Here is a 24642-nt window from a genome sequence, read left to right as displayed (position 1 = left end):
GTTCCTTACAAGAGAGCCATCATTTTGAATCTTTCTCAAGATAATTGAGTGATAGTCAGGAAAAAATCCAATTGCAATAGTTAAAAATAGATGGGTATTCTATTGCAGTACTTGTACCTCTCATACAGTGTAGATTTACAAACAAACATTTTTGATATTATGACAAAGATTAACATGTCCTTTCCTAGTTACTGCACATTGTCTAGAAACCTGTAAGGAAAGTGCTTCTGATTTAAAATAAATATATTCTGAATAGATACCCATGTGTCTCTTCAAGCAAGGTGAATTTTGAATCAAACTGATATTATATGATAAACAGTGGGTTTTTTTAAATTTTATTACATTTGCCGAAACAATTAATAGGAAAGTGTGACATTGGTGTTGATGTTTAATTAACATGGCTATATTGCTATATTGCTGTGGACAATTGCGATGTATTGATAGTTTGGTGGGTCATTACAACCCATGTGTTGATGATCACATCACTGCTCACCATGTTGGTTTTTTACATGGTTTTTACAGATATCGGTAATAACTATTTGGATATTGATGAGATTATTACATAATTTTCTGATACCATATGCCCTGTAATCTCATAAATAAGTACCCAGAGTGCTTAGAAAATTGACACAGTTCAGGTCTTATTAAAACCATACACAAGAAGTTAAATTCACATGTTTGTTCCCATCAATGATGATGCCTGAATTTGACCATGCCCGTAATTTCTCTCAAAATGCATTTCCTCTTACTGTAAATATCACGTCCGCAGACATGAAAGAAAACTATTTGTTACTTAGCCATTTTTGTCCAAAGCTTTATGAAATTTGGTAAATGTTCAGAATGGGGCCTAACACATATGTTCTGTTTTTCTTGATGTTGTATATTTTGGCCTTTATTTGACCTTTGCACTTTGAACCTTGTTCTTAAATTTTGTTTAAATGCATTGCCTTTCATTGCAAACATCGCCTCCTCAGTAAAGCTGAAACATCACCATGACACTTGCATTTGTTCAAGAGGTTCAAATCCAATGTTCAACCTTGTTGAAAAAAAATATTTTGTCATTACAAAAAAAATGAAATTTGGTATATGTGTAGTTTGTAGTGGAGCTGAACACATATGTTCTGTTTAGGCAATATTAGCTACTGTGACCTTTGTTTCACCTTTGCACTTTGCAACCATATAGGAAGTTGAAATTACCTATTGCTACTTTCTTTCAAAATCTTTTTTTTCACCTTGGTGCATTTTGACTATGTCCATAAATTCTCACAAAATGCATTTTCCCGCTCTGTAAACATGAAGAAACCACCTGATCAATGAAGTTGAAACTTCAAATGCTTGTTCCTAGAATGTAAATTATTTCAAGAGGTTAGAATCTGATTCAATATGGCTGCCGTGCCAACTATACTAGAAAAGCTATATGTGGCCAGAGCTCAGCCATTTCTTCTCCAAATGTTCTGTAATGCTTAGAAGTGTGTGGTATAACCAGTATACTATGATATGAAATTTTTATGAATACGTATCATCATACATTTGGAAAATACTGGAATATAATTATAACAATAGTTGCTAATTTTTAGAAATGAACCAACTCTCGTGTTTTCTTTTCATTAGGCTACAAAAAATTGGGATTGAATGTGAAAATGATAAAATTATCTAGAAAATATGGAACTGCATACTGCTCAACATGAATGGCCAAAAGTTAACGATGGCAGTTTCTGGTAGTTGTGTGCCAAGACATTTGCCCGATACTTTCTTTACTCCATTGCTTTCTTATTGAGGTAATTAAACTATTGAAAGTTTTTATATTTTTCGAGCTGAGCATTTATGCGTCTGACACGTCACTTAAATGATATGCAAAGCCTATTTCGTTAAACAGTTACTGCAAGTTTCATTTGGGGTGTCCTTCGACTATGCGCCTGTCGAATAGGTTCGACAGTAGCATAAAGAGCATTAAGAGATTACTAAGAAGGACTGGTTGGTCAAGCTGTGAATTGGTTACATTGTGTCATCATGCCTGAGAGCATTGGACATTGCCCATCATATCAACCCCTTGTTTTGATCGGTATAGTGTCAGATGTTTACAGGCCTTGGACTATTGCAGGACTATTTATGACTGCTACAATAAAGAACAACCCTCGCTGACTGTAACAGAATCACCCATTCACAGTTCTGGGGTGTGGGTGTTTTGATGTTTTACGCCACACTCAGCAATATTGCAGCTAAATGATGGCGGTCTGACCACCTGATCCCGTTAGTTGCCTCTTACGGCAAGCATGGTCACCTTTTACGGCAAGCATGGGTTGCTGAAGACCTGTTCTACCTCGGATCTTCATTGGTCAACATAGTTCTTGATGACACTGCTATTGTATTGCCTTAAAAACTTGTCAAGACTTGAGAAAAGAAAGGAAAGACTGAGAAACCTCCTTTTGTGTCAAAAAGTGACAGCGCACACTTGAGGATGGATGTGTATTCAATCTCATTAAAATCAGATCTTAGTTCTCGCTACCGCTAAACAAAGATCTGAGGACATCCCATTACGGGTCACGTCAGACCGACCTTGCACAAACTTTGACCGACCAATGGAATGACCAATCAGAAGGCAGCTTTCTCGTGCTTTACGGCACTAATTTCAAATTGGCAACTACGCTTCGAAACATATTTTGACAAATTCACGATTACAAATTTGAAACCTGAACAAAAAAACATTCTGGAATGGCTAATAGATGGTCTAGAATGTAAGGATTCAGTCGTTAAACCCGTAACTATCGTTCGGAATACCCCATGTTAAAGTTTTCAAGATTGCATGATTAGAAATCTCAATCCGTCTGTCACTTTCATAATCTGGTAAGCCCGCACTGATTGGTCGGATGAAAGGTCGTTCTGGCATGACCCCAAATGGGATGTCTTCAGATCTTTGTATAGCGGTGACGAGAATTAAGGTCTGATTTTAATGAGATTAGTTGAAAAAGGAGTGTTTATTGTTTTTTTACTTTTTCACAAAAAAACAAAACCTAGCTAACATCAAAAATTACAAATAAATTTGCTAGTTCAAAACATTACATTATTTTATTTTTACTCAAGTTTGTTGCAATGATAGAAGTGGTTTAGTTTTTCTTCAATTTACATATGCTGATATAGTTTAAAATTTTCCAAGGCAATACTTTTTATTTCATTGGTTTACAGATCAGTCAACAGCCAAAAAGGGGAAAGCGAAATCTAAACAGAACTATTTTTTCATTCCACCACACAAAAAATGTACAAAGAATATATGAAAATGCAAGACATGCACACATTTCTAGATATGCAGATATGGGGAGTAAAAAATAATCGGAAATGTCTTTTCTGCTATTATTTCCACACCAATCTGCCTACTACTGCAACTAGAATTTCTGAAGTCAACTAAGATATACAAAAAAATCAGTCCTCCTAGCTTATCAGGATTGAGTATTTGCAGTAGTTCTCCCGCCTCTCTGACGCTGTATGTGATGTTTGCCATGTTTTTTTCTTGCAGGCCCAGGCCAAGGGGGCATCTCAAACAGTTGTTGGACTCATTTTCGGCTGCTTTGAATTTGTCATATTTGTATCATCGCCAATATTTGGGACATTTGTAAGTGTTGCATTGCTCCGGTATCTTCATGATCATATATTCCTGACAGCTAGTGTTTGGTTCTAAAATTCACATAACGGATATTTGGATTTTATTTAGAATGCAGGGTGATCTCAAATAAACGATAAGTGTTTAAAACTGTACAACATTCATGTAATAATATTTGTACTATTTTTAAAAGAAATTCAACAAGGATTAACTCTCACCCATTAAAGTAATTTTACTTGGATATGAAAGTCTTATCATTTTTTCTCATCATCACGTGGGTAATACGAATGATTTTTTCCAGGGCTATCAATAATTTTAGGTATTTGAGCGGTTTATTCTATGAATGTCATGATTTTCCTGATTCCAATGAATGTGTCATTTTTCCTTGCATAACAAGTGTGATTTAATTTTCTCACTAATGAAAGACAAATGGAAACAATAGCCGCCTGGTGACCTTGTTATTTATAAACAGGGATCTCCGGGAGAAAGTTTTATATATTTGTCATTAATCACCAAAATAATTTCATTTGTAATGTGGGGAAGAGACTACCTACAATTCAATAGATTATACATGTAAATCAATATGATACTTTTATTGTCATTAGTTGATGTGACAACATGGTGTGTCATGGCATGTACATGTTCTTTGGGAAGTACATTGACAATACATGTGCTGTGTTTACATTTTAGAAGCATTACTGGTCAAAGGGAAATAACTCTGAGTTGTATAACCCAGTAGCTGGGACATCAATGATGAAATGCAACTTTTGTTGCAATTATTTATAATTTTCACATTGCATGGTTGATTCATATATATATGTATACTACTCAGAAGAAGTTAATGTTAAGTTATACCTCATGAGGAAATAGGAAATAGAACTTTCCATCTGTTTTTGTGTTTCTGTAATGCCTGACGATAAGGCGGATGATGATTTGAGTTACATCTTGCAAACTTGCTACCTGTATCTGAAAGTGATGTCTTTCATTTTTGTCAAAAATTATTTTGTCTGTACTTTGTTTACTAGGTTGTGGTATTTTCAATCTAAAACAAATCTCGATTGTCACCTTTTCTGATTAAGAAATGACATTTACTTACTGTGGATGAAGACAATTTGGGTATCGTTATGTGTAGTAGTGTTTTGATGCATCTACAAATTAAAAACAAATTATATATTTTGAGTGTGACCACTGTGTGAAAAACCCAAACATTTTCACCATTGCATGTCCATGCTTTAATTGTTTTTTGTATATTTTTTTTTTTTCAGTTAACAAGATTAGGACCTAAATTTGTGTTCATATCTGGAGTATTTGTGTGTGGAGTATGCTCTGTTCTTTTTGGGTATGTTGTTGTTTTTACAAACCAAACACAAAATAAAAGCCAGTTTCCCAAGGGGAGACAACTTTTAAAGGTTTATATTTAGTTTGACAAGGTGACACCACCATTGTTTTTGTGATTTTGTTTGTTTGTTTAATGTTACACTCAGCAATATGCCAGCTGTGTGACATCATAAGTTTCAATCTATGCAAATAGGATATGATGACATTCATCAACCAAGTCAACCAGTCCAACAACCTGATCCTGTTAGTTGCCTCTTACGGCAGCCTGGGCTGCTGAAGATTTATTCTAAATACCTGTGAAGGTCAGGGTTAGAATAAGTTTTCAGCAACCTATGCTTGCCTTAAAAGACGACTATGCTTGTCGTAAGAGTGGACTTACAGGATTGTTTGACTTAGTTGATGCATGTCATTGTATCCCAATGGCGTTGATCGATGCTCATGACATTAATCACAGAATTGTCTGGTCCAGGTTTAATTATTTACATACCGCTGTCATATAGCTGGAGTGCAGCATTAAACAACAAACAAACATATTCTAAAACTTCTTTTAGTCTGACCCAGTGACACTATGGTTTTAAGACTGTGATCTGAAACAGTTGTCCTTTCACCTCCTGGCAGTGTTTCTTTGAAATATATTTGTTCCGGTCACTCCATGTGAGAGACTTTTCACAATAAAAGTCAACGATGTGCTTTAATGACCAGTTAACATTGCATTCTATATATCTAATGGTGAAGAAAAGTTGTCATAGCTTCAAATGTTTCTATAATAATATATTGAGTGACTCATTCCAAACCTGTAATTCAAGCACTTATTATTACTGCTCAGTTGACAAATACTCTATGTGATGGGTATATGTTGCAGGTTATTAGATCGATCTCCATCAGGCACCATCTTCATCGTCATGTGCTTCTTGTGTCGATCTGTGGAAGCCCTGGGTTGTTCAGCATTTATCACAGCTAGTTTCGCAATAGTGGCCAACTCATTTCCTGACCATGTGACCACCGTGTTTGTGAGTATGTTACCATGGTTACCATTTACAGGCGCAGGCACAGGAACAAACTGTCTTCAACATATAATGTCATTCTTAACATGATAGAAGTTTTAAGAACTGACTTCAAAAGTGTTTGCGTTTATAGAAGTTATGGAAGTATTCCTTGTTGTTATTTTGGATTGTTATTCCTTGTTGTTATTCCACTTATTCCTTGTTGGTTTTTTTGTGTTGTTATTCCTTGTTGTTATTCCATGTTGTTATTCCCTGTTGTTATTCCCTGTTGTTATTCCATGTTGTTATTCCTTGTTGTTATTCCCTGTTGTTAATCCCTGTTGTTAATCCATGTTGTTATTCCTTGTTGTTATTCCCTGTTGTTATTCCATGTTGTTATTCCATGTTGTTATTCCTTGTTGTTATTCCCTGTTGTTAATCCATGTTGTTATTCCTTGTTGTTATTCCCTGTTGTTATTCCCTGTTTTTAATCCATGTTGTTATTCCCTGTTGTTAATCCATGTTGTTATTCCTTGTTGTTATTCCCTGTTGTTATTCCCTGTTTTTAATCCATGTTGTTATTCCCTGTTTTTAATCCATGTTGTTATTCCTTGTTGTTATTCCATGTTGTTATTCCTTGTTGTTATTCCATGTTGTTATTCCCTGTTGTTATTCCATGTTGTTATTCCTTGTTGTTAATCCATGTTGTTATTCCCTGTTGTTATTCCTTGTTGTTATTCCCTGTTGTTATTCCCTGTTGTTAATCCATGTTGTTATTCCCTGTTGTTATTCCCTGTTGTTATTCCCTGTTGTTATTCCTTGTTGTTATTCCATGTTGTTATTCCTTGTTGTTATTCCCTGTTGTTATTCCTTGTTGTTATTCCCTGTTGTTATTCCCTGTTGTTATTCCATGTTGTTATTCCATGTTGTTATTCCATGTTGTTATTCCATGTTGTTATTCCTTGTTGTTATTCCATGTTGTTATTCCTTGTTGTTATTCCTTGTTGTTAATCCATGTTGTTATTCCCTGTTGTTATTCCATGTTGTTATTCCTTGTTGTTATTCCATGTTGTTATTCCCTGTTGTTATTCCCTGTTGTTATTCCTTGTTGTTATTCCATGTTGTTATTCCTTGTTGTTATTCCATGTTGTTATTCCATGTTGTTATTCCATGTTGTTATTCCCTGTTGTTATTCCATGTTGTTATTCCATGTTGTTATTCCTTGTTGTTATTCCTTGTTGTTAATCCATGTTGTTATTCCCTGTTGTTATTCCATGTTGTTATTCCTTGTTGTTATTCCATGTTGTTATTCCCTGTTGTTATTCCCTGTTGTTATTCCTTGTTGTTATTCCATGTTGTTATTCCTTGTTGTTATTCCCTGTTGTTATTCCATGTTGTTATTCCATGTTGTTATTCCATGTTGTTATTCCATGTTGTTATTCCCTGTTGTTATTCCATGTTGTTATTCCATGTTGTTATTCCATGTTGTTATTCCATGTTGTTATTCCATGTTGTTATTCCATGTTGTTATTCCATGTTGTTATTCCTTGTTGTTATTCCATGTTGTTATTCCCTGTTGTTATTCCCTGTTGTTAATCCATGTTGTTATTCCATGTTGTTATTCCTTGTTGTTATTCCGTGTTGTTATTCCATGTTGTTATTTCATGTTGTTATTCCACTTATTTCTTGTTGTTTTTTTGTGTTGTTATTCCTTGTTGTTATTCCATGTTCTTATTCCATGTTCTTATTCCATGTTGTTTCAGGGCACCTTGGAAACGTTCAGCGGGCTGGGCCTCATGGTCGGACCTCCAATAGGGGGCGCTCTGTACGAGGTGAGTGGTTTTCATGGTGGTGGTTCTGTTTTGTTTGATGCCAAACAAAGCAATATTCCACCTATATATACTAGGCCATAATACTGAGGAGTTGGTTATAGCTTTGTTTTACTGTAAACATCTACAGCCCGCATCACTCTATAGCCCTTACTTCCATGTTGACCTGACATGCCATGATGTAACCTCATAGCTGTTACTCACTGGCCCGCCTGTCATCTCGTCCGCTTGCTCACTAATTATTCAGTGCCAGGATCCCCAAATGACAGTGTATGTGATAGAGCAAAACTTCAGTGAATCGTTACAGCCGTTACAAATATTAATAAACATTTTAAAGTATTTTTATTTATTTACTTTCAGCTGGGAGGCTATGGTCTGCCATTCTGGACGCTGGGTTGCGTTAGTCTGGCGTGTGGCGTCACGTCGTACTTCATCATGCCATCGAACAACGGTGGGAACAGTCATTGTAGCTGTCATACTATTGTCATACCATTGTCATACCAATGTTATACCAATGTTATACCATTGTTGTACCATTGTCATAGTGTTGACATACCATTTTTGTACCATTGTTATGACAGTGTCGTACCATTGTCATAAGTCTGTCCTCTCATTCCACTATTCATACAGGGGGCGGTCGGGTAGCCTAGTGGTTAAAGCGTTCGCTCGTCACGCCGAAAACCCGGGTTCGATTCCCGACATGGGTACAATGCGTGAAGCCCATTTCTGGTGTCCCCCGCCGTGATATTGCTGGAATAGTGCTAAAAACGACATAAAACCATACTCACGCACGCACTATTCATACAGGGTAGTACATAGCCCAGTGGTTCAAGTGTTGGCTTGTCATGCAGAGGCCCCAGGTTCAAATCCCAACAGGTTTACAATGTGTGAAGCCCATTCTTGGTGTTCAGTGCTGTGATATGACAGGAATATTGCTAAAAATGAAATCCACTAACTCACTTCACCTGTCGTAATTTGTATCTGTATTTAAACTTTTCAAATGCAATGTTTTATTTCAATTCTATTTTCTTTTCATACTTTGAGGGGCAGACATTGGCTGTACAGACACGAAAATAGACTCACCAGAACACAAAACAAAAAAACAAACATTTTTATTATATCACAATTCCCTACAAAGAGTATAACAACATTATTTTAAGTATGTCAATCAAGCATTTCGGTATTTTCCATTGTACAGTCAAGTTATATGCATAGAGAACCAGACTTACGTTGTTGGGGGTCTTAGATGACTTGGTCTTCTCATGGTGGAGGTGACACTTTTGCGGTTTCATATATTGTGACATATATAATTGTTCATAAGCTGTAGTAATAAATGACTCATGCATTGGAAGAACAGGATGTATTGAGTATTTATTATAGGAATGGGTGCTGTCCATCTGTCCGTCATGTTTCGTTTCCAGAGAAGGACTCAAAAACCATGAGAGGTTCTTAACCAAACTTGGCACATAGATGAGTCTTGTGGTAAACTGGTGCTTTTTTATAGAATAGGATTTTTGAAAAAAATATTTTTCAAGTTTCCATAGCAACAACTTTGACTTAGACTGAAAATGGCAGTCGTGCCCGTTTCAACAGAAGATCATGAAAAACGTACAATATTTCTTGCCTTGCATACAAACGGACATGTCATATTGGCGGGGCATATGAGTATATCATGCTTGTTATGTTTGAAAATTTGATCAGGCTAGAGGTCCGGGTTAAAATATATGTCCCCGGCAGCCCGGACTGGTTGTAAGAGGCGACATAAAGGAGACTTTGTTTACAGCATGTCATCTTGATGAAATGTTGCACATGACATCAATCACTGGATTGTCTGGTTCAGAAGCCACATATTTTATCAATATTTCCCCTTAAATATGATATTCTACATGATTGTAATACTCCCACACTCGTTGCAGAGGTGCGCAAGCCTTACAAGGGCTCTGTGTTCACCCTCCTGAAGAGTCTGGAGGTGTGGGTCACATGCTTCTCTATATTCTGTGGATCCTTCTCCCTGGGGTTCCTGGACCCCACTCTGGCGGACCATCTCAAGGAGGTGAGTACAGCCCATGTACCCGGATCTCAATGCCGTACCGTGTGAACATCATTAGGGGAGTTAAGTTTGCGGTATGGCATTCTGTGTCCACAGTCCTTGTGTTGTCATCTGTTTTCACATTAATTAATTCAATATTGATTTTAAACAGGTACTCGCATTTACGTGGTGAAGCATTAATTTCATAATTTCTGTTTGTACTCTATGGATTTTCTATGGATCATATATTTCATACGAGGCGAATAACGCGATTGGGTGGTCAGACCTGCTGACTTGGTTGATGCATGTTATAGTATCCCAATTGCAGAGATCGATGTGCATGATATCAATCACTGGATTGAGCTGCCCAGTCTTGATTATTTACAGACCATCATCATATAGGTGGAATATTGCTGAGAGAGGCATTTAACAACAATCAAACAATGAAATCAGATGAAATCATTTTAAAAAAATATTTTTCAACTGTTCTGTTTTTTTATATAATCCACATTTTCTGAGTGCAGTCTTTGGTCTGTTGTAGTTCGGGCTCAGTACTCTCATCGTCGGCTTCATCTTCCTGGCGGCTCCAGCAGTATATGGCTTCACAGCCCCCATCTGGGGGTGGGTCGGAGACTCCAAGGTAACACTGCTCACCACCCACACTGACAAGGCCCAGGGACATACTTCACTATGCCGAGTTGCATCTCTTAGTTGTTCCAAGACCTGCTGGTCATGGGTTCAAGTCCCTGATTCTACCAGAAATGGTCTCTTGTCTGTCAGCAGCATTCAGCTTGGGACCGCCCCTGTGGTCGAACATCTGCCTGGATTAGCAAAATGTAAGGGGTTCGGTCCCCGGTCGCATCGTACCAAAAGACGTTAAACGATTGTGTTGTAGGAAATGTATGCCTTATAGTGTTATGGGAAATGTACCCTCTATAGGTTATGAAAAATTATCGCCCTATGGTTTAATCGGGAAAGTTCCCTTACAGCGTTAGGGAAAAGTTCCCCCTATGTGGTAAGGGAAGAGTTCCCCCTATAGTGTTAGGGAAAAGTTCCCCCTATAGTGATAGGGAAAGGTTCCCCCTATAGTGTTAGGGAAAGTTCCCCCTATAGTGACAGGGAAAAGTTCCCCCTATAGCGTTATGGTAAAAGTCCCCCCTATAGCGTTAGGGAAAAGTTCCCCCTATAGTGTTATGGTAAAAGTTTCCCCCTATAGTGTTAGGGAAAAGTTCCCCTATAGTGTTATGGGAAAAGTTCCCCCTATGTGGTAAGGGAAAAGTTCTCCCTATTTTGTAAGGGAAAAATTCCCCCTATAGTGATAGGGAAAAGTTCCCCCTATAGTGTTAGGGAAAAGTTCCCCCTATAGTGTTAGGGAAAAGTTCCCCCTATAGTGTTATGGGAAAAGTTCCCCCTATAGTGATAGGGAAAAGTTCCCCCTATAGTGTTATGGTAAAAGTTCCCCCTATAGCGTTAGGGAAAAGTTCCCCTATAGTGTTATGGTAAAAGTTCCCCCTATAGTGTTAGGGAAAAGTTCCCCTATAGTGTTATGGGAATAGTTCCCCCTTTAATGTATTTGTGGCAGGCAATACAAACACTAAAATTAAATATCCTCTATGGTGTTATGGGAAAAGAACAAAGTCCATGCTTGTCCATAATGTTGATACTGAGCTTGTGGCGCAGTCACCTTTGTGGGTAGCCAACTAACAGCACCTGTACTTGTGTGATGCCAGGGTCAAATCAAGTCTCTGATGATCATTGGGAACTTCATGTCCTGCATCGCCTTCCTCCTGATGGGGCCCTGTCCTCTGCTGCCCTTCCTGCCATTGTGAGTACACAGAGCATGTCCTTCAGCTTCCCGAGCAGAGTGAGTGAGTGAGTGAGTATGGTTTTACGCCGCTTTTAGCAATATTCCAGCAATATCACGGCGGGGGTCACCAGAAATGGGCTTCACACATTGTACCCATGTCGGGAATCGAACCTGGGTCTTCGGCGTGACGAGCGAATGCTTTAACCACTAGGCTACCCGACCGCCCCTTCCCGAGCAGAATACTGAGGTTGAAACACTTCATATTCCTTAATCTGCTATATTAACTATTATTTCACAAATATTTTCATCAAATACTATCACATGGTTTATGAACTTGTTCTTATCTACGGAAAAAAACCATGTGACTTTTGACAGCCTATATTTTGGATGACTCAGTTTTACAGTGAAATACAAAAACATGAGATTTTATCACCGCTATTCATAAGAAAATAATATGTAAAAAAATCTTTATTCTAACAATCAGTTATTTTTCTATATCTTTCCATGTTAAAACTAGTAAATTAAATCTGGAAGTTGAAATGTGAGGAAAAGGAGTTTTGACCACCTACATTGAATTTTATAACTAGTTTTAACCAAAAGGCCTTAGCATGAAATAATAACATGAACAGTTGGTAAGGAAGAGGGGGATCAACTTTTGTTTCTTTTATTTGTATCAAAGTTAAACATGTTCAAGCAAAGTTTCTCCCTTATTTGTATGATGTTTCTACACATGTGCTTATTTCTCCTCAGTGAGTTGTGGCTGGTTGTGATCAGCTTGGTGATGGTGGGGCTGTTTATTGGCTGTGCTCTCATACCTACCATCAACTGCCTCCTCATTGGTGCCAAGTAAGTAGATCAGCTGTTATTAGGGTTATAACCTCCTTCTGGGTACCAAGTAAGTAGATCAGCAGTTATTAGGGTTATAACCTCCTTCTGGGTACCAAGTAAATAGATCAGCAGTTACTGGGGTTATAACCTCTATCTGGGTACCAAGTAAGTAGATCAGCTGTTATTGGGGTTATGACCTCCTTCTGGGTACCAAGTTAGTAGATCAGCTGTAATTGGGGTTATAACCTCCTTCTGGGTACCAAGTAAGTAGATCAGCTGTTATTGGGGTTATAACCTCCTTCTGGGTACCAAGTAAATAGATCAGCAGTTATTGGGGTTATAACCTCCATCTGGGTGCCAAGTAAGTAGATCAGCTGTTATTGGGGTTATGACCTCCTTCTGGGTGCCAAGTTAGTAGATCAGCTGTTATTGGGGTTATAACCTTCTAGGTGCCAAGTAGGTAGATGAGATGTTATTGGTGTTATAACCTCCTTCTAGGTGCCAAGTAAGTAGATGAGATGTTATTTGGGTTATAACCTCCTCCTGGGTGCTCAGTAAGTAGATCAGCTGTTATTGGGGTTATAACCTCCTCCTTCTGTGTGCCAAGTTAGTAGATCAGCTGTTATCGGGATTATAAGCTGTTACTTCTTGTCGCAGATATAGGGGACAGAATTCTTTGTGGTTTCAGTTTAATGATGAAATTTTACGTTTGCATATTTTTTCAGGAAACTTGGATTTAAAGAAAATATAGACACTTATGGCCTCGTCTCAGGCCTTTTCAATTCAGCGTACTGTTTGGGGTGAGTGTTATAATAATATAAGTAACATATTGATAAATTTCCATAACTTAGGCAGTTAGGGAAGAAAATATCTTAATGTACTGTGTCAGCAACATAATGTCTTATTTGTGCTGGCTTATTCTAGTTTTCCCTTTTTGTCAAATGCTGCAGGAAACATTTCAGGTGAGCCTATTTCTCTTGTTGTAACTTCCATTGTTGTATTACAGGACGTTCATAGGCCCCACACTTGGTGGAGTGTTAAAGGAACACTTTGGTTTTGACTGGGCAGCCACATTAGTAGCTGCATTGTTTCTACTAGCTGTAAGTATTTAGACAGTTACCTTGTAGAGCACACTGTGCTGTATATACTACTCAAAGTTTGCTAAGGATCACCTTCTTAAAAGGTAATACATCAAATTGTGTGCATCTGTTGAAATAGCCAAAGACAATATTGCATGGAGACATGTTTAATGAACAAAAGTCCATTATCATGTGCCACACAACGCCAACAAACAACATGTGACCAATAATCAGTCAGATCACCCATCAAAATGAGAGTTTCTGAGCAAAACTGAAGCCTAAAAAAATCACGAAAAAAATTCATTGTTAAAAAACATCACACTCTAAGTAGCTCGTATATGATCTATGTGATGCAATCACAGCCTGCCACATGCTATGTCTCATGCTCCCAATAGGTTTCTGGTTGGTTGTTCCACTCTTCAGTAAGAGCATTGCAAAGTTCCTGTAGAGTTGCCGGAAGGACAGGATGTCCTGAGAGGGCAGTCTGCAGCTTGTTCAACATGTGTCTGATAGGGTTGAGGTCTGGTAACCGGGCCGGCCACTCCATGCAGGCAATAGTTGGCAGCAAGAGATGATTATGCACTGAGTAGAATCGTTAGCACCACTGGCATTCCGCAGGTCATTTCTGAGTTTTATGGCAGCCACGAAGTGATGACATCTTTCTGCAATCAGGAGAAACCTGTCTTCTCACTGTAAGGTGGAATGCTGTCATCTGGTATTTATTCCATGTCCTGCTGATCATACTTTGGCTGACATCAAAGACGTTTGCAATGTGACCCAGTTTAAAGCATGACTATGCATCTGCCTAATTCTTCGGTCATCATATGACGTCTTTGACTCTGAACCTTTAGTTCGTCAGCACCAAACCTATGCTGGTGGGTTTCACCAACATGCTCAACACCTAACATCTGCATCTTACATTTATGGAGACAGGCTTTGACATTTATACCTCCATGGAAGTCATTTACCTGTGGGGGGGCACGGGTAGCCCAGTCGTCAAAGGCGCCGCGATTCGCTGTGCAGAGTTGCGTCCCTTGGGCACACCAGAAACCTATGATTGTGGGTTCGAATCCTGGTTCGCCCCAATTATGTTTCTAGGTTTGTCAGCACCATACCCGTTCTCGTGGGTTTCACCGACGTGGTAAACGTCTGAGACCTGCATCACTTCGGGCTTTCCTCCTACATAAAGCTGACACGCCATGATATAACTGAAATACTGTTAAAAGCGGCGTTAAACCCAAATCACTCACACTCATTTACCTGTGAAGATTCCGGGGTAGAATCGGTCATCAGCAACCCTTACTTGCCGTAAAAGGCGACTATGCTTGTTGTAAAAGCCGACTAACAGGATCGGGTGGTCAGGCTTGGTTGATGCATGTCATCGATCCCAATTGAGTGGATCAATGCTCATGATATCAATCACTGGATTGTCTGGCCCAGACTTGATTATTTTACAGACCGCTGTCATGTAGCTTGAATATTGCTGAGTGCGGTGTTAAACAACAAACAAACAATTCTTAATAATACATCAAATGTAGGATATGACATGATTTCCATGTTTGTTGCAGGGTATAAGTGTGTCTCTATATACATGCAGCACGAAGCCTTGTTGTTGCGTTGATGACAAAAGAAGTGACTACACAGTAATAGATGGGTCTAACGAATCTTCACCCATAGAAGGGTCATTGGAAGAAACTTCAGCGTGATATGTAACATGTTTTCATATTTTTTAACTCAAGACCAACTGATTTATTGTATTATTTGTGAGTCTGTCCTTATTATAGCCTCCAAACTGATCTCATTTGAAAACAAGTTTAATTCAGCCACATGTTTTGTTTTTCCCTGGTACTTTAGACGAGACATTTGTTTTGAATGATTTACTGATCAGCTGACCCAGTGAATTTGAAAAGGAAAAAGAAAATCTTATGAGTACTTCTTATACTTTGAGGAGTCCAAATTTCTTCTTCACCACTGCCATGAAACTAACACTGCATCCATAGCAACAAATTTTATATAAAAAACTAAATATGTGCAGGATATTTTTATATTTAATTTTGTTCATATCTTACAACGTGGATTGGTAACAAAAATGGTGTAAGCTGTCAACCAAAAAAGTGTGTTTTTTTGTGCAAATATAACTTTATGTTATTAGGTGCAGCATCATATCAGAATTAAGACTTCTGTGAAAGGCTTAAAAAAGTAATAGAATTGGTTCTCAAGGCACTGGTTTATGAAAATATAGTGCAGGCAGACAGTATCTTTTTTCTTTCTTTTTTTTTCTTTTTCTTTGGTTGTTGAAACCATTGAACACATTAACAGTTGTGTAACGAAATACTCCCTACATATATGTATTCCTTGATGAGTAGAATACTTGAATACAGTATTTGACTACAGCTGGACTTGGAATATTTAAGGATTTTTGTTGTTTGTTGAAAAATGGAAATAAAAATGAAATCTGTGATGAACTTTATGATGATGCGGGCGGTGCCTAAGAACCAAAACTATTATATATTTTTAGCCAAACAAGAGTTAACAATTGTCTGGCCTAGAGCTGGAGGTAATATATCATGGTCATGATGATATGTTCATATAGACACCTGAATAAAAGTAGTTGAGTACCAACCATTATTTATTTTCATATGCCTAAGACAACCTTAGAAACTTTTGGAATTTTGTACATATGACATTGATTTCATTTTGATAAGTATCTAAGATACCATGGACACCTACTGAAAAGAGGATACTAGAGTTATCGATGCAAAGATGCTGAGGATGCAGTTGAAAAAGAAGTCAAATAACTCTTCTACCATAACATTGAAGAATGCTGAATTCTGATTGGTTAGAATGAAGTATCAAATTTCCATTTGACACCTCTAGATTAAGCCTTTTCACACACAAAATGTGCATATGAATACATTGATAGGCTACCACATTTCTAGACAGTATTTCTTTTGTGTGTAACAATTCAAGATATATATATACAAAGACAATAGATATGTTTGTTATATATTTATTCAGCCCAAATGTACTCAGAATATTGTTTTTTTCCAGATATCTTATTTTATTGAATTATTCATATAACTGAAATAGATTGTCTATGGGTAATAAGCCAATCCATTCATGTTATTTTGTGATACAAAAGTGGTGTATGTGGGAGTGTTGTATCATGGGATAACATTTATACTAGTTATCTTATAATAATTAGATCCACATCAAATGCTTTTATGAGTTATCATGATGTATAAATCATGGGATAACATTTATACTAGTTATCTTATAATAATTAGATCCACATCAAGTGCTTTTATGAGTTATCATGGTGTAATATTTATACATCATTTCATATAATTATAGTTTAGCAAGTAATATTTATCATCAGGTAAAATATATATATAAAATATCAGTAGTTTCAGTTATAGCTTTTTAGATAGATGCTAGCCTAAGGTAATGGGAGCGCATCTAGACATACTATTCAATACGACAGTGTTACGTCTACATAGTTTAATAGATTAGAAGCTTTTAGATAAATGCTAGCCTAAGGTATCAAGATCCCATCTCCCAGACAAAGGATATTTATTTAAAAGCTTCTAATCTATTAAACTATGTAGACGTAACACTGTCGTATTGAATAGTATGTCTAGATGCGCTCCCATTACCTTAGGCTAGCATCTATCTAAAAAGCTATAACTGAAACTACTGATATTTTATATATATATTTTACCTGATGATAAATATTACTTGCTAAACTATAATTATATGAAATGATGTATAAATATTACACCATGATAACTCATAAAAGCACTTGATGTGGATCTAATTATTATAAGATAACTAGTATAAATGTTATCCCATGATAGTTGTGTGAGACATGTTTATCTCTCGGAGAATGTTTTGAAACAATTTTTGTGTCCGAATCTTTAAAAATATTCATGAAATCCAATACTTACTTGGACAGGGCTCTCAGACTGACTTGGTACTGATATTTGTGATAAATGAACCCTTGTTACCTTGACAGATTTTGAAGACAATGCAACTTTACAGTCCCAGCAGAATTCTTCTGTATTTCTTGTTATTAGACCCTGACAAAGTGCGAGTTGGAGTCAATATATGGAAAAAGTGTTTACTGGTCCCAGGCAGAACTTTCTCAGCTGTGTTAAGTTCCTGATTGAGTTGAGACTGTTGGGTGATTACAGTCGTTTAACCATCTTCCCAAGGCAAGGGAGTTAACTGACTACAAAAGTCAAGTTTCCACCCTTGCCAAACTAGGCTGGAATATAGAGTTATAGTTTGGCTGAACTCGAGGGGAAATACTTGAACACACACCTGTTGTCTCCAACTGTAGGGGAAATACTAGGACACACACCTATTGTCTCCAACTCGAGGGGAAATACTAGGACACACACCTGTTGTCTCCAGCTCGAGGGGAAATACTTGAACACACACCTGTTGTCTCCAACCCTAGGGGAAATACTTGAACACACACCTGTTGTCTCCAACACTAGGGGAAATACTAGGACACACACCTGTTGTCTCCACCTTGAGGGGAAATACTTGAACACACCTATTGTCTCCAACTGGAGGGGAAATACTAGGACACACACCTGTTGTCTCCAACTGTAGGGGAAATACTTGAACACACACCTATTGTCTCAACTCTAGGGGAAATACTTGAACACACACCTATTGTCTCAACTCTAGGGGCAATACTTGAACACACACCTGTTGTATCCAACTCTAGGGGAAATACTTGAACACACACCTGTTGTCTCCAACTCTAGGGGAAATACTTGAACACACACCCATTGTCTCAACTCTAGGGGAAATACTTGAAAACACACCTATTGTCTCCAACTCTAGGGGAAATACTTGAACACACACCTGTTGTCTCCAACTCTAGGGGAAATACTTGAACACACACCTATTGTCTCCAACTCTAGGGGAAATACTTGAACAAACACCTATTGTCTCCAACTCTAGGGGAAATACTTGAACACACACCTGTTGTCTCCAACTCTAGGGGAAATACTTGAACACACACCTATTGTCTCCAACTCTAGGGGAAATACTTGAACACACACCTATTGTCTCAACTCTAGATATATACTCTATGTATTTGTTATGGTCCTAAGACTTTGGGTATTAGGTGTTGCTGTATGTTGCATCTTCTATTATCAAGGGCATTATATCTCTGTTTTATGATAAATACCCTGGACCTGTTCACAACCATACCTTTGCTTCAGGAGGGATATCACCAGCTCCACTGATCTATTTCATGAAATTAGAAGACTGTTATTAATGAATATTCAACTTAAAATGATGTACCTTTGTACTAAGACAGGGTTGAGAGTTCCTTATGCGACATGACGCTCTAGCTGCATTTGAGAATAGAAAATAGAGTAGAAAAGTTAGATGGTTTCGCCTTTTGTTTCAATCATCAAAAAACAATGTCACTTGATAAGGTGTCTATTTTTCGCTTCATATCAAAATTCTCAAAGTGGGTCCAAGGTTTACATGTCTATAAAAAATACATGGACCCACAGTTTCATACTTGGCAAACTAGGTAGGACAGCCTTCACTCTTTGATAATAGAGAGTTATTAATTTTATTAATTATTAATATTAATTGCTAATCAAGAGTGATAGGATTGAAGACACCCACCAATATATATTTTTTTACCACCATTCATTATTTGGGGCTTGGTTGTTCATTCATTGCCATGAGTGTTTGCCAGGTCAGGATGATTTTATAGTCCGATTTTTGGAAAATGATTTTGGATCTTATTCCTTAAAACACCTTTCTGATGATGCTCTTGTGTCCTTTATGTTTACTAGTTGATGAAACTAAAGTTGAAATGAAATATGATGTACTGATATTCAAGTTTCCAATGGTATGTTGTAACTTACTATATATAATGTTGTCTGATGTTTTTAGTTTTACCAATATATTGAATTAAGTAAATGGAATATTCTATAAGTATAATATTGTGTTTATATGAATAGAAGAAAATGTATAAGTATATCTTCTCAGAAACTACAAGGCCCAGAAAACTGAAACCTTATACAACAGTCCATGATTACTTTCAAGCTTGAAGAATATTTATCAGAAATTAACTTGGCTAAATCAATGTTTACTTTTTATAGGACTATGTGTCTTCACATTGCCATAGTCTTGCCACTGTTCAAAGTTTATATATGGGTATCTACAGATGTTATAACACATGGTTTTTGATCATTATGATCCCTTTATAAGTCTGTGTAAATCCAATAGTCTTTCACTTTATGAACCACTTCTGCCTTCCTAATTACTCATATTTGACTGTCTGAAATTGCAAATTGCATAGATGTTGTTTTTTTAGTTTATAGTGTTTAGTGATTTGTTGTCATTATTTTCTGTTTCAACCCCTCAGGAACACTCCATTGTGATAAATGCCCTTCAATGAAATCCTTTCTGAATATACTCTCAATGTACAGATCCACTAAATAAAGAGTGATAACAAATATATTGGGAGAATTCAGAGACAAGAAAGACCTATATTATGTCTGGCTTTATAGAAACTTAGTAATAAAAGAAATGCTTTTACCTGTTCATAATGGAAGTGGAATGTCCTTTCTATATTATAATGATGTGAAAATGATGTTCCCGAAAAAAACAACTACAGCCTTCTTTATACACTTGATTCACTCTTTTAAAGCTTTTGGATAAGAGATCAAAATATACAAAAAGGAATAATTTAATAATGTTTTTTAATCTTTTGAAATATTTTAGGTATATTTTTGACGAATCATAGGGTTGCTTCCCGTGCCCCTATTTAGTAAACAGACATGTGGAAAGACATAGAAACCACATGTCGTCCCTTTAATTCATACAAGTTCCCTCCTCATGACAGTGAGTGAGTGAGTTGTGTTTAACGCCGCTTTTAACAGTATTCCACTTATATCGCAGCATGTCAGCTTAATGTTGGAGGAAAGCCCGAAGTGATGCAGGTCTCAGACGTTTACCACTTCGGTGAAACCCACGAGCACGGGTATGGTGCTGACAAACCTAGAAACATAATTGGGGCGAATCGGGATTCGAACCCACAATCATAGGTTTCTGGCGTCGCAACTCTGCACAGCGAATCATGGTGCCTTAGACGACTGGGCCACCCGTGCCCCCCCTGACGACAGAGTGAAGACAGGTAGCAGTTGAACTCGTAGTGATACTAGTGTTGTAGTAGTAGTTTCCAGTTTGTTATTGTATGCATTTATGATGGAGATTATTTAACATTGTTTCATTGTTAACAAGATGGTAAGAATGGCTTCTTTCTCTGCTGACTTGTCACATTCTTCTTGTCTCATGCCTTCTCTGCTCCAGAATGAGCGAGTGAGTGAGTTGGGTTTAATGCCGTTTTTAACACTTTTCCAGTTATATCAAGGCGTGTCAGCTTAATGTGGGAGGAAAGCCTAAAGTGATGCAGGTCTTAGACGTTTGCCACTTTGGTGAAACCCACGAGCATGGGTATGGTGCTGACAAACCTAGAAACATTATCTGGGTGAACCAGGATTCGAACCCACTATCATAGGTTTCTGGGATGCAAGGGATGCAACTCTGCACAGTGAATTAGACGACTGGGCCACCTGTGCCCCCTTGGAATGAAAATATAAGCAGAAAAAGGACAAAATATAGATTGGTATACAACTGATAAGTTGTTTGTTGTACATTTATATATGTAACTGCTTCACAAAACTTGTTATGAATTTTGAAAGTTTCCTAAGAGTGCATTTCACATCAAGAGTAAATTCACAATATCATTTTTGATTTGTTATTGGTGTTGAGAGCTTACGACTCAAGAAAATAAAACTGTGTGAAGAGTTTCCTGATTTCTTGACCTTCTTTCCAGTAAGATAAAGCAAAGATTACACAACATTCCTGGTGATATGGTTTTATTCCGATGGAAGCATGTTATGCATACTACTCCAAAGAATTTAAGAACACTCAATTTTTTCATATTACTAGAATTGATCCGTCATGCCATGACACATTAACTAAAGTAAACTACGGTTATTACAATCTCAAAGGGACCACTAATTTTAGTTTGTTATAACCATAGTTTGTTATAAGCATGTATACGGGATATAAACAGTAAATGTCGAGACAAAAAAAAGAAGTTTGTTATGTCCGTCAATTCATTATAAGCATGTTCGTTATAAGCATAGTTTACTCTATAGTAACCTGAAAGAATTGGGTGGTCCTTAACTTCTTTTGACTAGTATACTTCATCCAGTTTGTGCTATTTTTATCCTGTTCTTACAAATATGGAACCATCATTTGTTGTTTGTTTTTTATTTTTTTTATTTCTGTAAAACGAGTTTTGTTAAGTTTTCATATTATTTGCCATTTTTGACAACTGGTGAAATAAATATGATGTGAATTATTCAAGAATGTTGTGATTTGTGGGGTTCACTCTGTAGCTCATTCATTCTGGGGTCATAATGATGCCCTTCATTTTCAGGGTAAGGATGTGATGGTTTAAACTGGTATTATTGACTAGAAATATTGAAAAGTTTATTTTGTCAGATGGAAACCCCACAGAAATTACTATTTTAATTTGATAATGAACTTTTGAACTGGCCACCTATTTTATATAAATTATGATGCTGCCAACACTGTTTTGGTACGCAGGATCATAAGTAGGAGGGAAATAAAATCATATTTAGTATGTAGATTCAACATGTAAAAAGAAATATTTGTGTACATACATGAAAAGGTCCTTCATATATTATATTTAATGTTTTTTTCAGTAATTTAACTTCAATTGCACCCTTTTCTCAATGCTTGTGAGATTTGTGTTAAGTAGTATTGGGGATTCAAGGGTGGACTAATGAAACATTTGATGGTATTCCAGATTTAGAGGCTTGTGGATTGGCATCCTCAGTTATGGGAGTGAGTGAGTTGGATTTAACGCTGCTTTTAACATTATTCCAGTAATATCATGGTGTGTCAGCTGAATGTTGGAGGAAAACCCCAAGTGATGCAGGTCTCAGACGTTTACCACTTCGGTGAAACATGGTGCTGACAAACCTAGAAAAATAATCGGGGCGAACCGGGATTCAAACCCACAATCATAGGTTCCTGGCGTGCCCAAGGGAAGCAACTCTGCACAGTGAATTGCGGGGCCTTAGATGACTGGGACTCCCATTGACACACACACACACACACACACACACACACACACACACACACACACACACACACACACACAGTTATTGGAAAAAATAATTTATCTTCAAAACGGAGCATCAGCACTTTTTTAGCATTTGAACTGAGCATGCAAGCTGGAGGGAGTTGGGCCCCACCCCCTCCCTTCATTTTGAAACTCATATAGGACTCCCCAATGACCTTTATGTTATTGAAATGTCTGATGTAGTTAAACACATGACATGATCACTCTTGTACTCATCAACTGATTCTACTATATGAAGTAACACCATCTCAAACTGTGATCAAAGTGGGAGTAGGTATTAAGGTTTATCTTTTGGAAAAGTCCCAGCCAATTTGGTTCAAGTCCCTCAAACAGTACTTTGTCTGCTCAAAATTGTTTATTATCCTCAAATACTCGTTTTTCTGCTAGTTCAAAGTTTATTTATATCAGTCTAGCGGTTAATGGTTACTCTAATTACAGAGAGACTTTCAATTTCAAACACAGTACAGTACCTGGAATGAACGAGTGAGTGAGGAGTATGGTTTTACACCGCTTTTAGCAATATTGCAGCAATATCACGGTGGGGGACATCAGAAATGGGCTTCACACATTGTACCCATGTCAGGAATCGAACCGGGTCTTCAGCGTGACGAGCGAAAGCTTTAACCACTGGGCTACCCAACCGCCCCCTGGAATGAACGATGAAGCATAGTCTCCCTTCCTTTGAACACATTTCTTTGCGTGGAGAAAATCATATAACGAAAGATTCGGGTGAAAACTCATATATATCCTAATCAGTAGTCGTCTATTCCTACTAGTACAGTTAGTCAATCTGTCGAGTAAATCATTCAAATTTCAGGCAGTTCGTATTTTGACATTGAAATTTCAGTCATTTTACAAATTAAATGACTTTAGATAACGACTGTACATAATATAACATCAACAGTCTTTTCCGTGAGTACCGCCTCCGTGGTCTAGTGGTAGAGCGTCCGCCCGGAGAGCGGAAGGTCCGGGGTTCGATCCCCGGCCGCGTCATACCAAGAGACGTTAAAAGATGGTACTTGTTGTTACCCTGTCTGGCGCTCGGCATTAAGGGGTTAAAGCAAGGACTTGTCGGCTCGGAGTCAGTATATTGTGTCTGAGTGGGGTATTCATGTTAAACTGCGGCATGGTATCTCAGTGGGCTAGCACTATAAATCGGCATCAGTCCGTTCTAGTACAAGCAGCCACACACATACGTGCATGCACGTCGCTATATAAGTGCAATAATCTTGGACGCGCCAATGTCACCTCACCTCATTCCGTGACGTCTGTAGAAGCACACTGTGGGGAATCAACAAGGGACGCAGCATACTGAGATGCTATTCAATTAGATCACTGGGCTACTTGGCCCCATTTATATACAACAGAAGTTAGGCCAAAAGCCGACTTACGCAATTCACACGTGTACAGATTAACAATAATTGCGGATCTATCGTGGGTTCGGGGCGAGATCAGAGGAGCCGCACATCACACACAACGTTTAGCGCACTTCGGTCGTCAGTCATATTAATGTTAACACAGACTTACGACAGACGTAACGCTTTAACATTATTTCTTCAACAAAGTTCATCACTTTGGAGATAATGTATAGCGTGAACCTGAATCTCGATTGAACAACCTGCGTAATGTCACATCCACAAGTGCTTGCATAACAACCTAAAGCCTATAGCGGATGCACAACGTTTATTCCGTGAAGGAAACTGTTTTTTCATATGCGAGAAACGACTGAGTGACCTCAGGCAACCGAGGTTACCACATTTTGAGTGAATCAAGTAGGGCTGGGACGGGTAACTCGTGTACCCGGGACGGGTGGGTACTGTGTAGGACCCGGGTACCCACAGGACTACCCGGACCCGTGGTTAGTCACATGATATATTGTTTAATGACAAAAAGTATCTAGAACTCTATGGTAACACTACAAGTCACTAATG

General features: G+C 37.7%; 1 protein-coding gene across 1 annotated transcript in view; it reads left to right on the top strand.

Moving 5' to 3' along the window:
* LOC139474900 (MFS-type transporter SLC18B1-like) overlaps nucleotides 1–16645 on the top strand; it is a 30880-nt gene extending 14235 nt beyond the window's left edge. Inside the window, exons 3-14 of the mRNA XM_071258095.1 lie at nucleotides 3512–3607; nucleotides 4861–4934; nucleotides 5796–5943; nucleotides 7680–7748; nucleotides 8106–8196; nucleotides 9662–9798; nucleotides 10316–10414; nucleotides 11505–11599; nucleotides 12332–12427; nucleotides 13135–13209; nucleotides 13416–13509; nucleotides 15057–16645. Of these exons, the coding sequence (XP_071114196.1) occupies nucleotides 3512–3607; nucleotides 4861–4934; nucleotides 5796–5943; nucleotides 7680–7748; nucleotides 8106–8196; nucleotides 9662–9798; nucleotides 10316–10414; nucleotides 11505–11599; nucleotides 12332–12427; nucleotides 13135–13209; nucleotides 13416–13509; nucleotides 15057–15194 (1212 nt within the window). The 3' untranslated portion in view covers nucleotides 15195–16645. The remainder of the gene's footprint in view (nucleotides 1–3511; nucleotides 3608–4860; nucleotides 4935–5795; nucleotides 5944–7679; nucleotides 7749–8105; nucleotides 8197–9661; nucleotides 9799–10315; nucleotides 10415–11504; nucleotides 11600–12331; nucleotides 12428–13134; nucleotides 13210–13415; nucleotides 13510–15056) is intronic.
* The last annotated feature ends 7997 nt before the right edge of the window (nucleotides 16646–24642 follow it).

The sequence above is a fragment of the Haliotis cracherodii genome, unplaced genomic scaffold (genome assembly GCF_022045235.1).
Source record: "Haliotis cracherodii isolate W230 unplaced genomic scaffold, xgHalCrac1.p SCAF_1, whole genome shotgun sequence".
NCBI lineage: Eukaryota > Metazoa > Mollusca > Gastropoda > Lepetellida > Haliotidae > Haliotis > Haliotis cracherodii.
The sequence above is the reverse complement of the archived record's forward strand: the minus strand, read 5'-3'. Positions and strand labels throughout refer to the sequence as shown.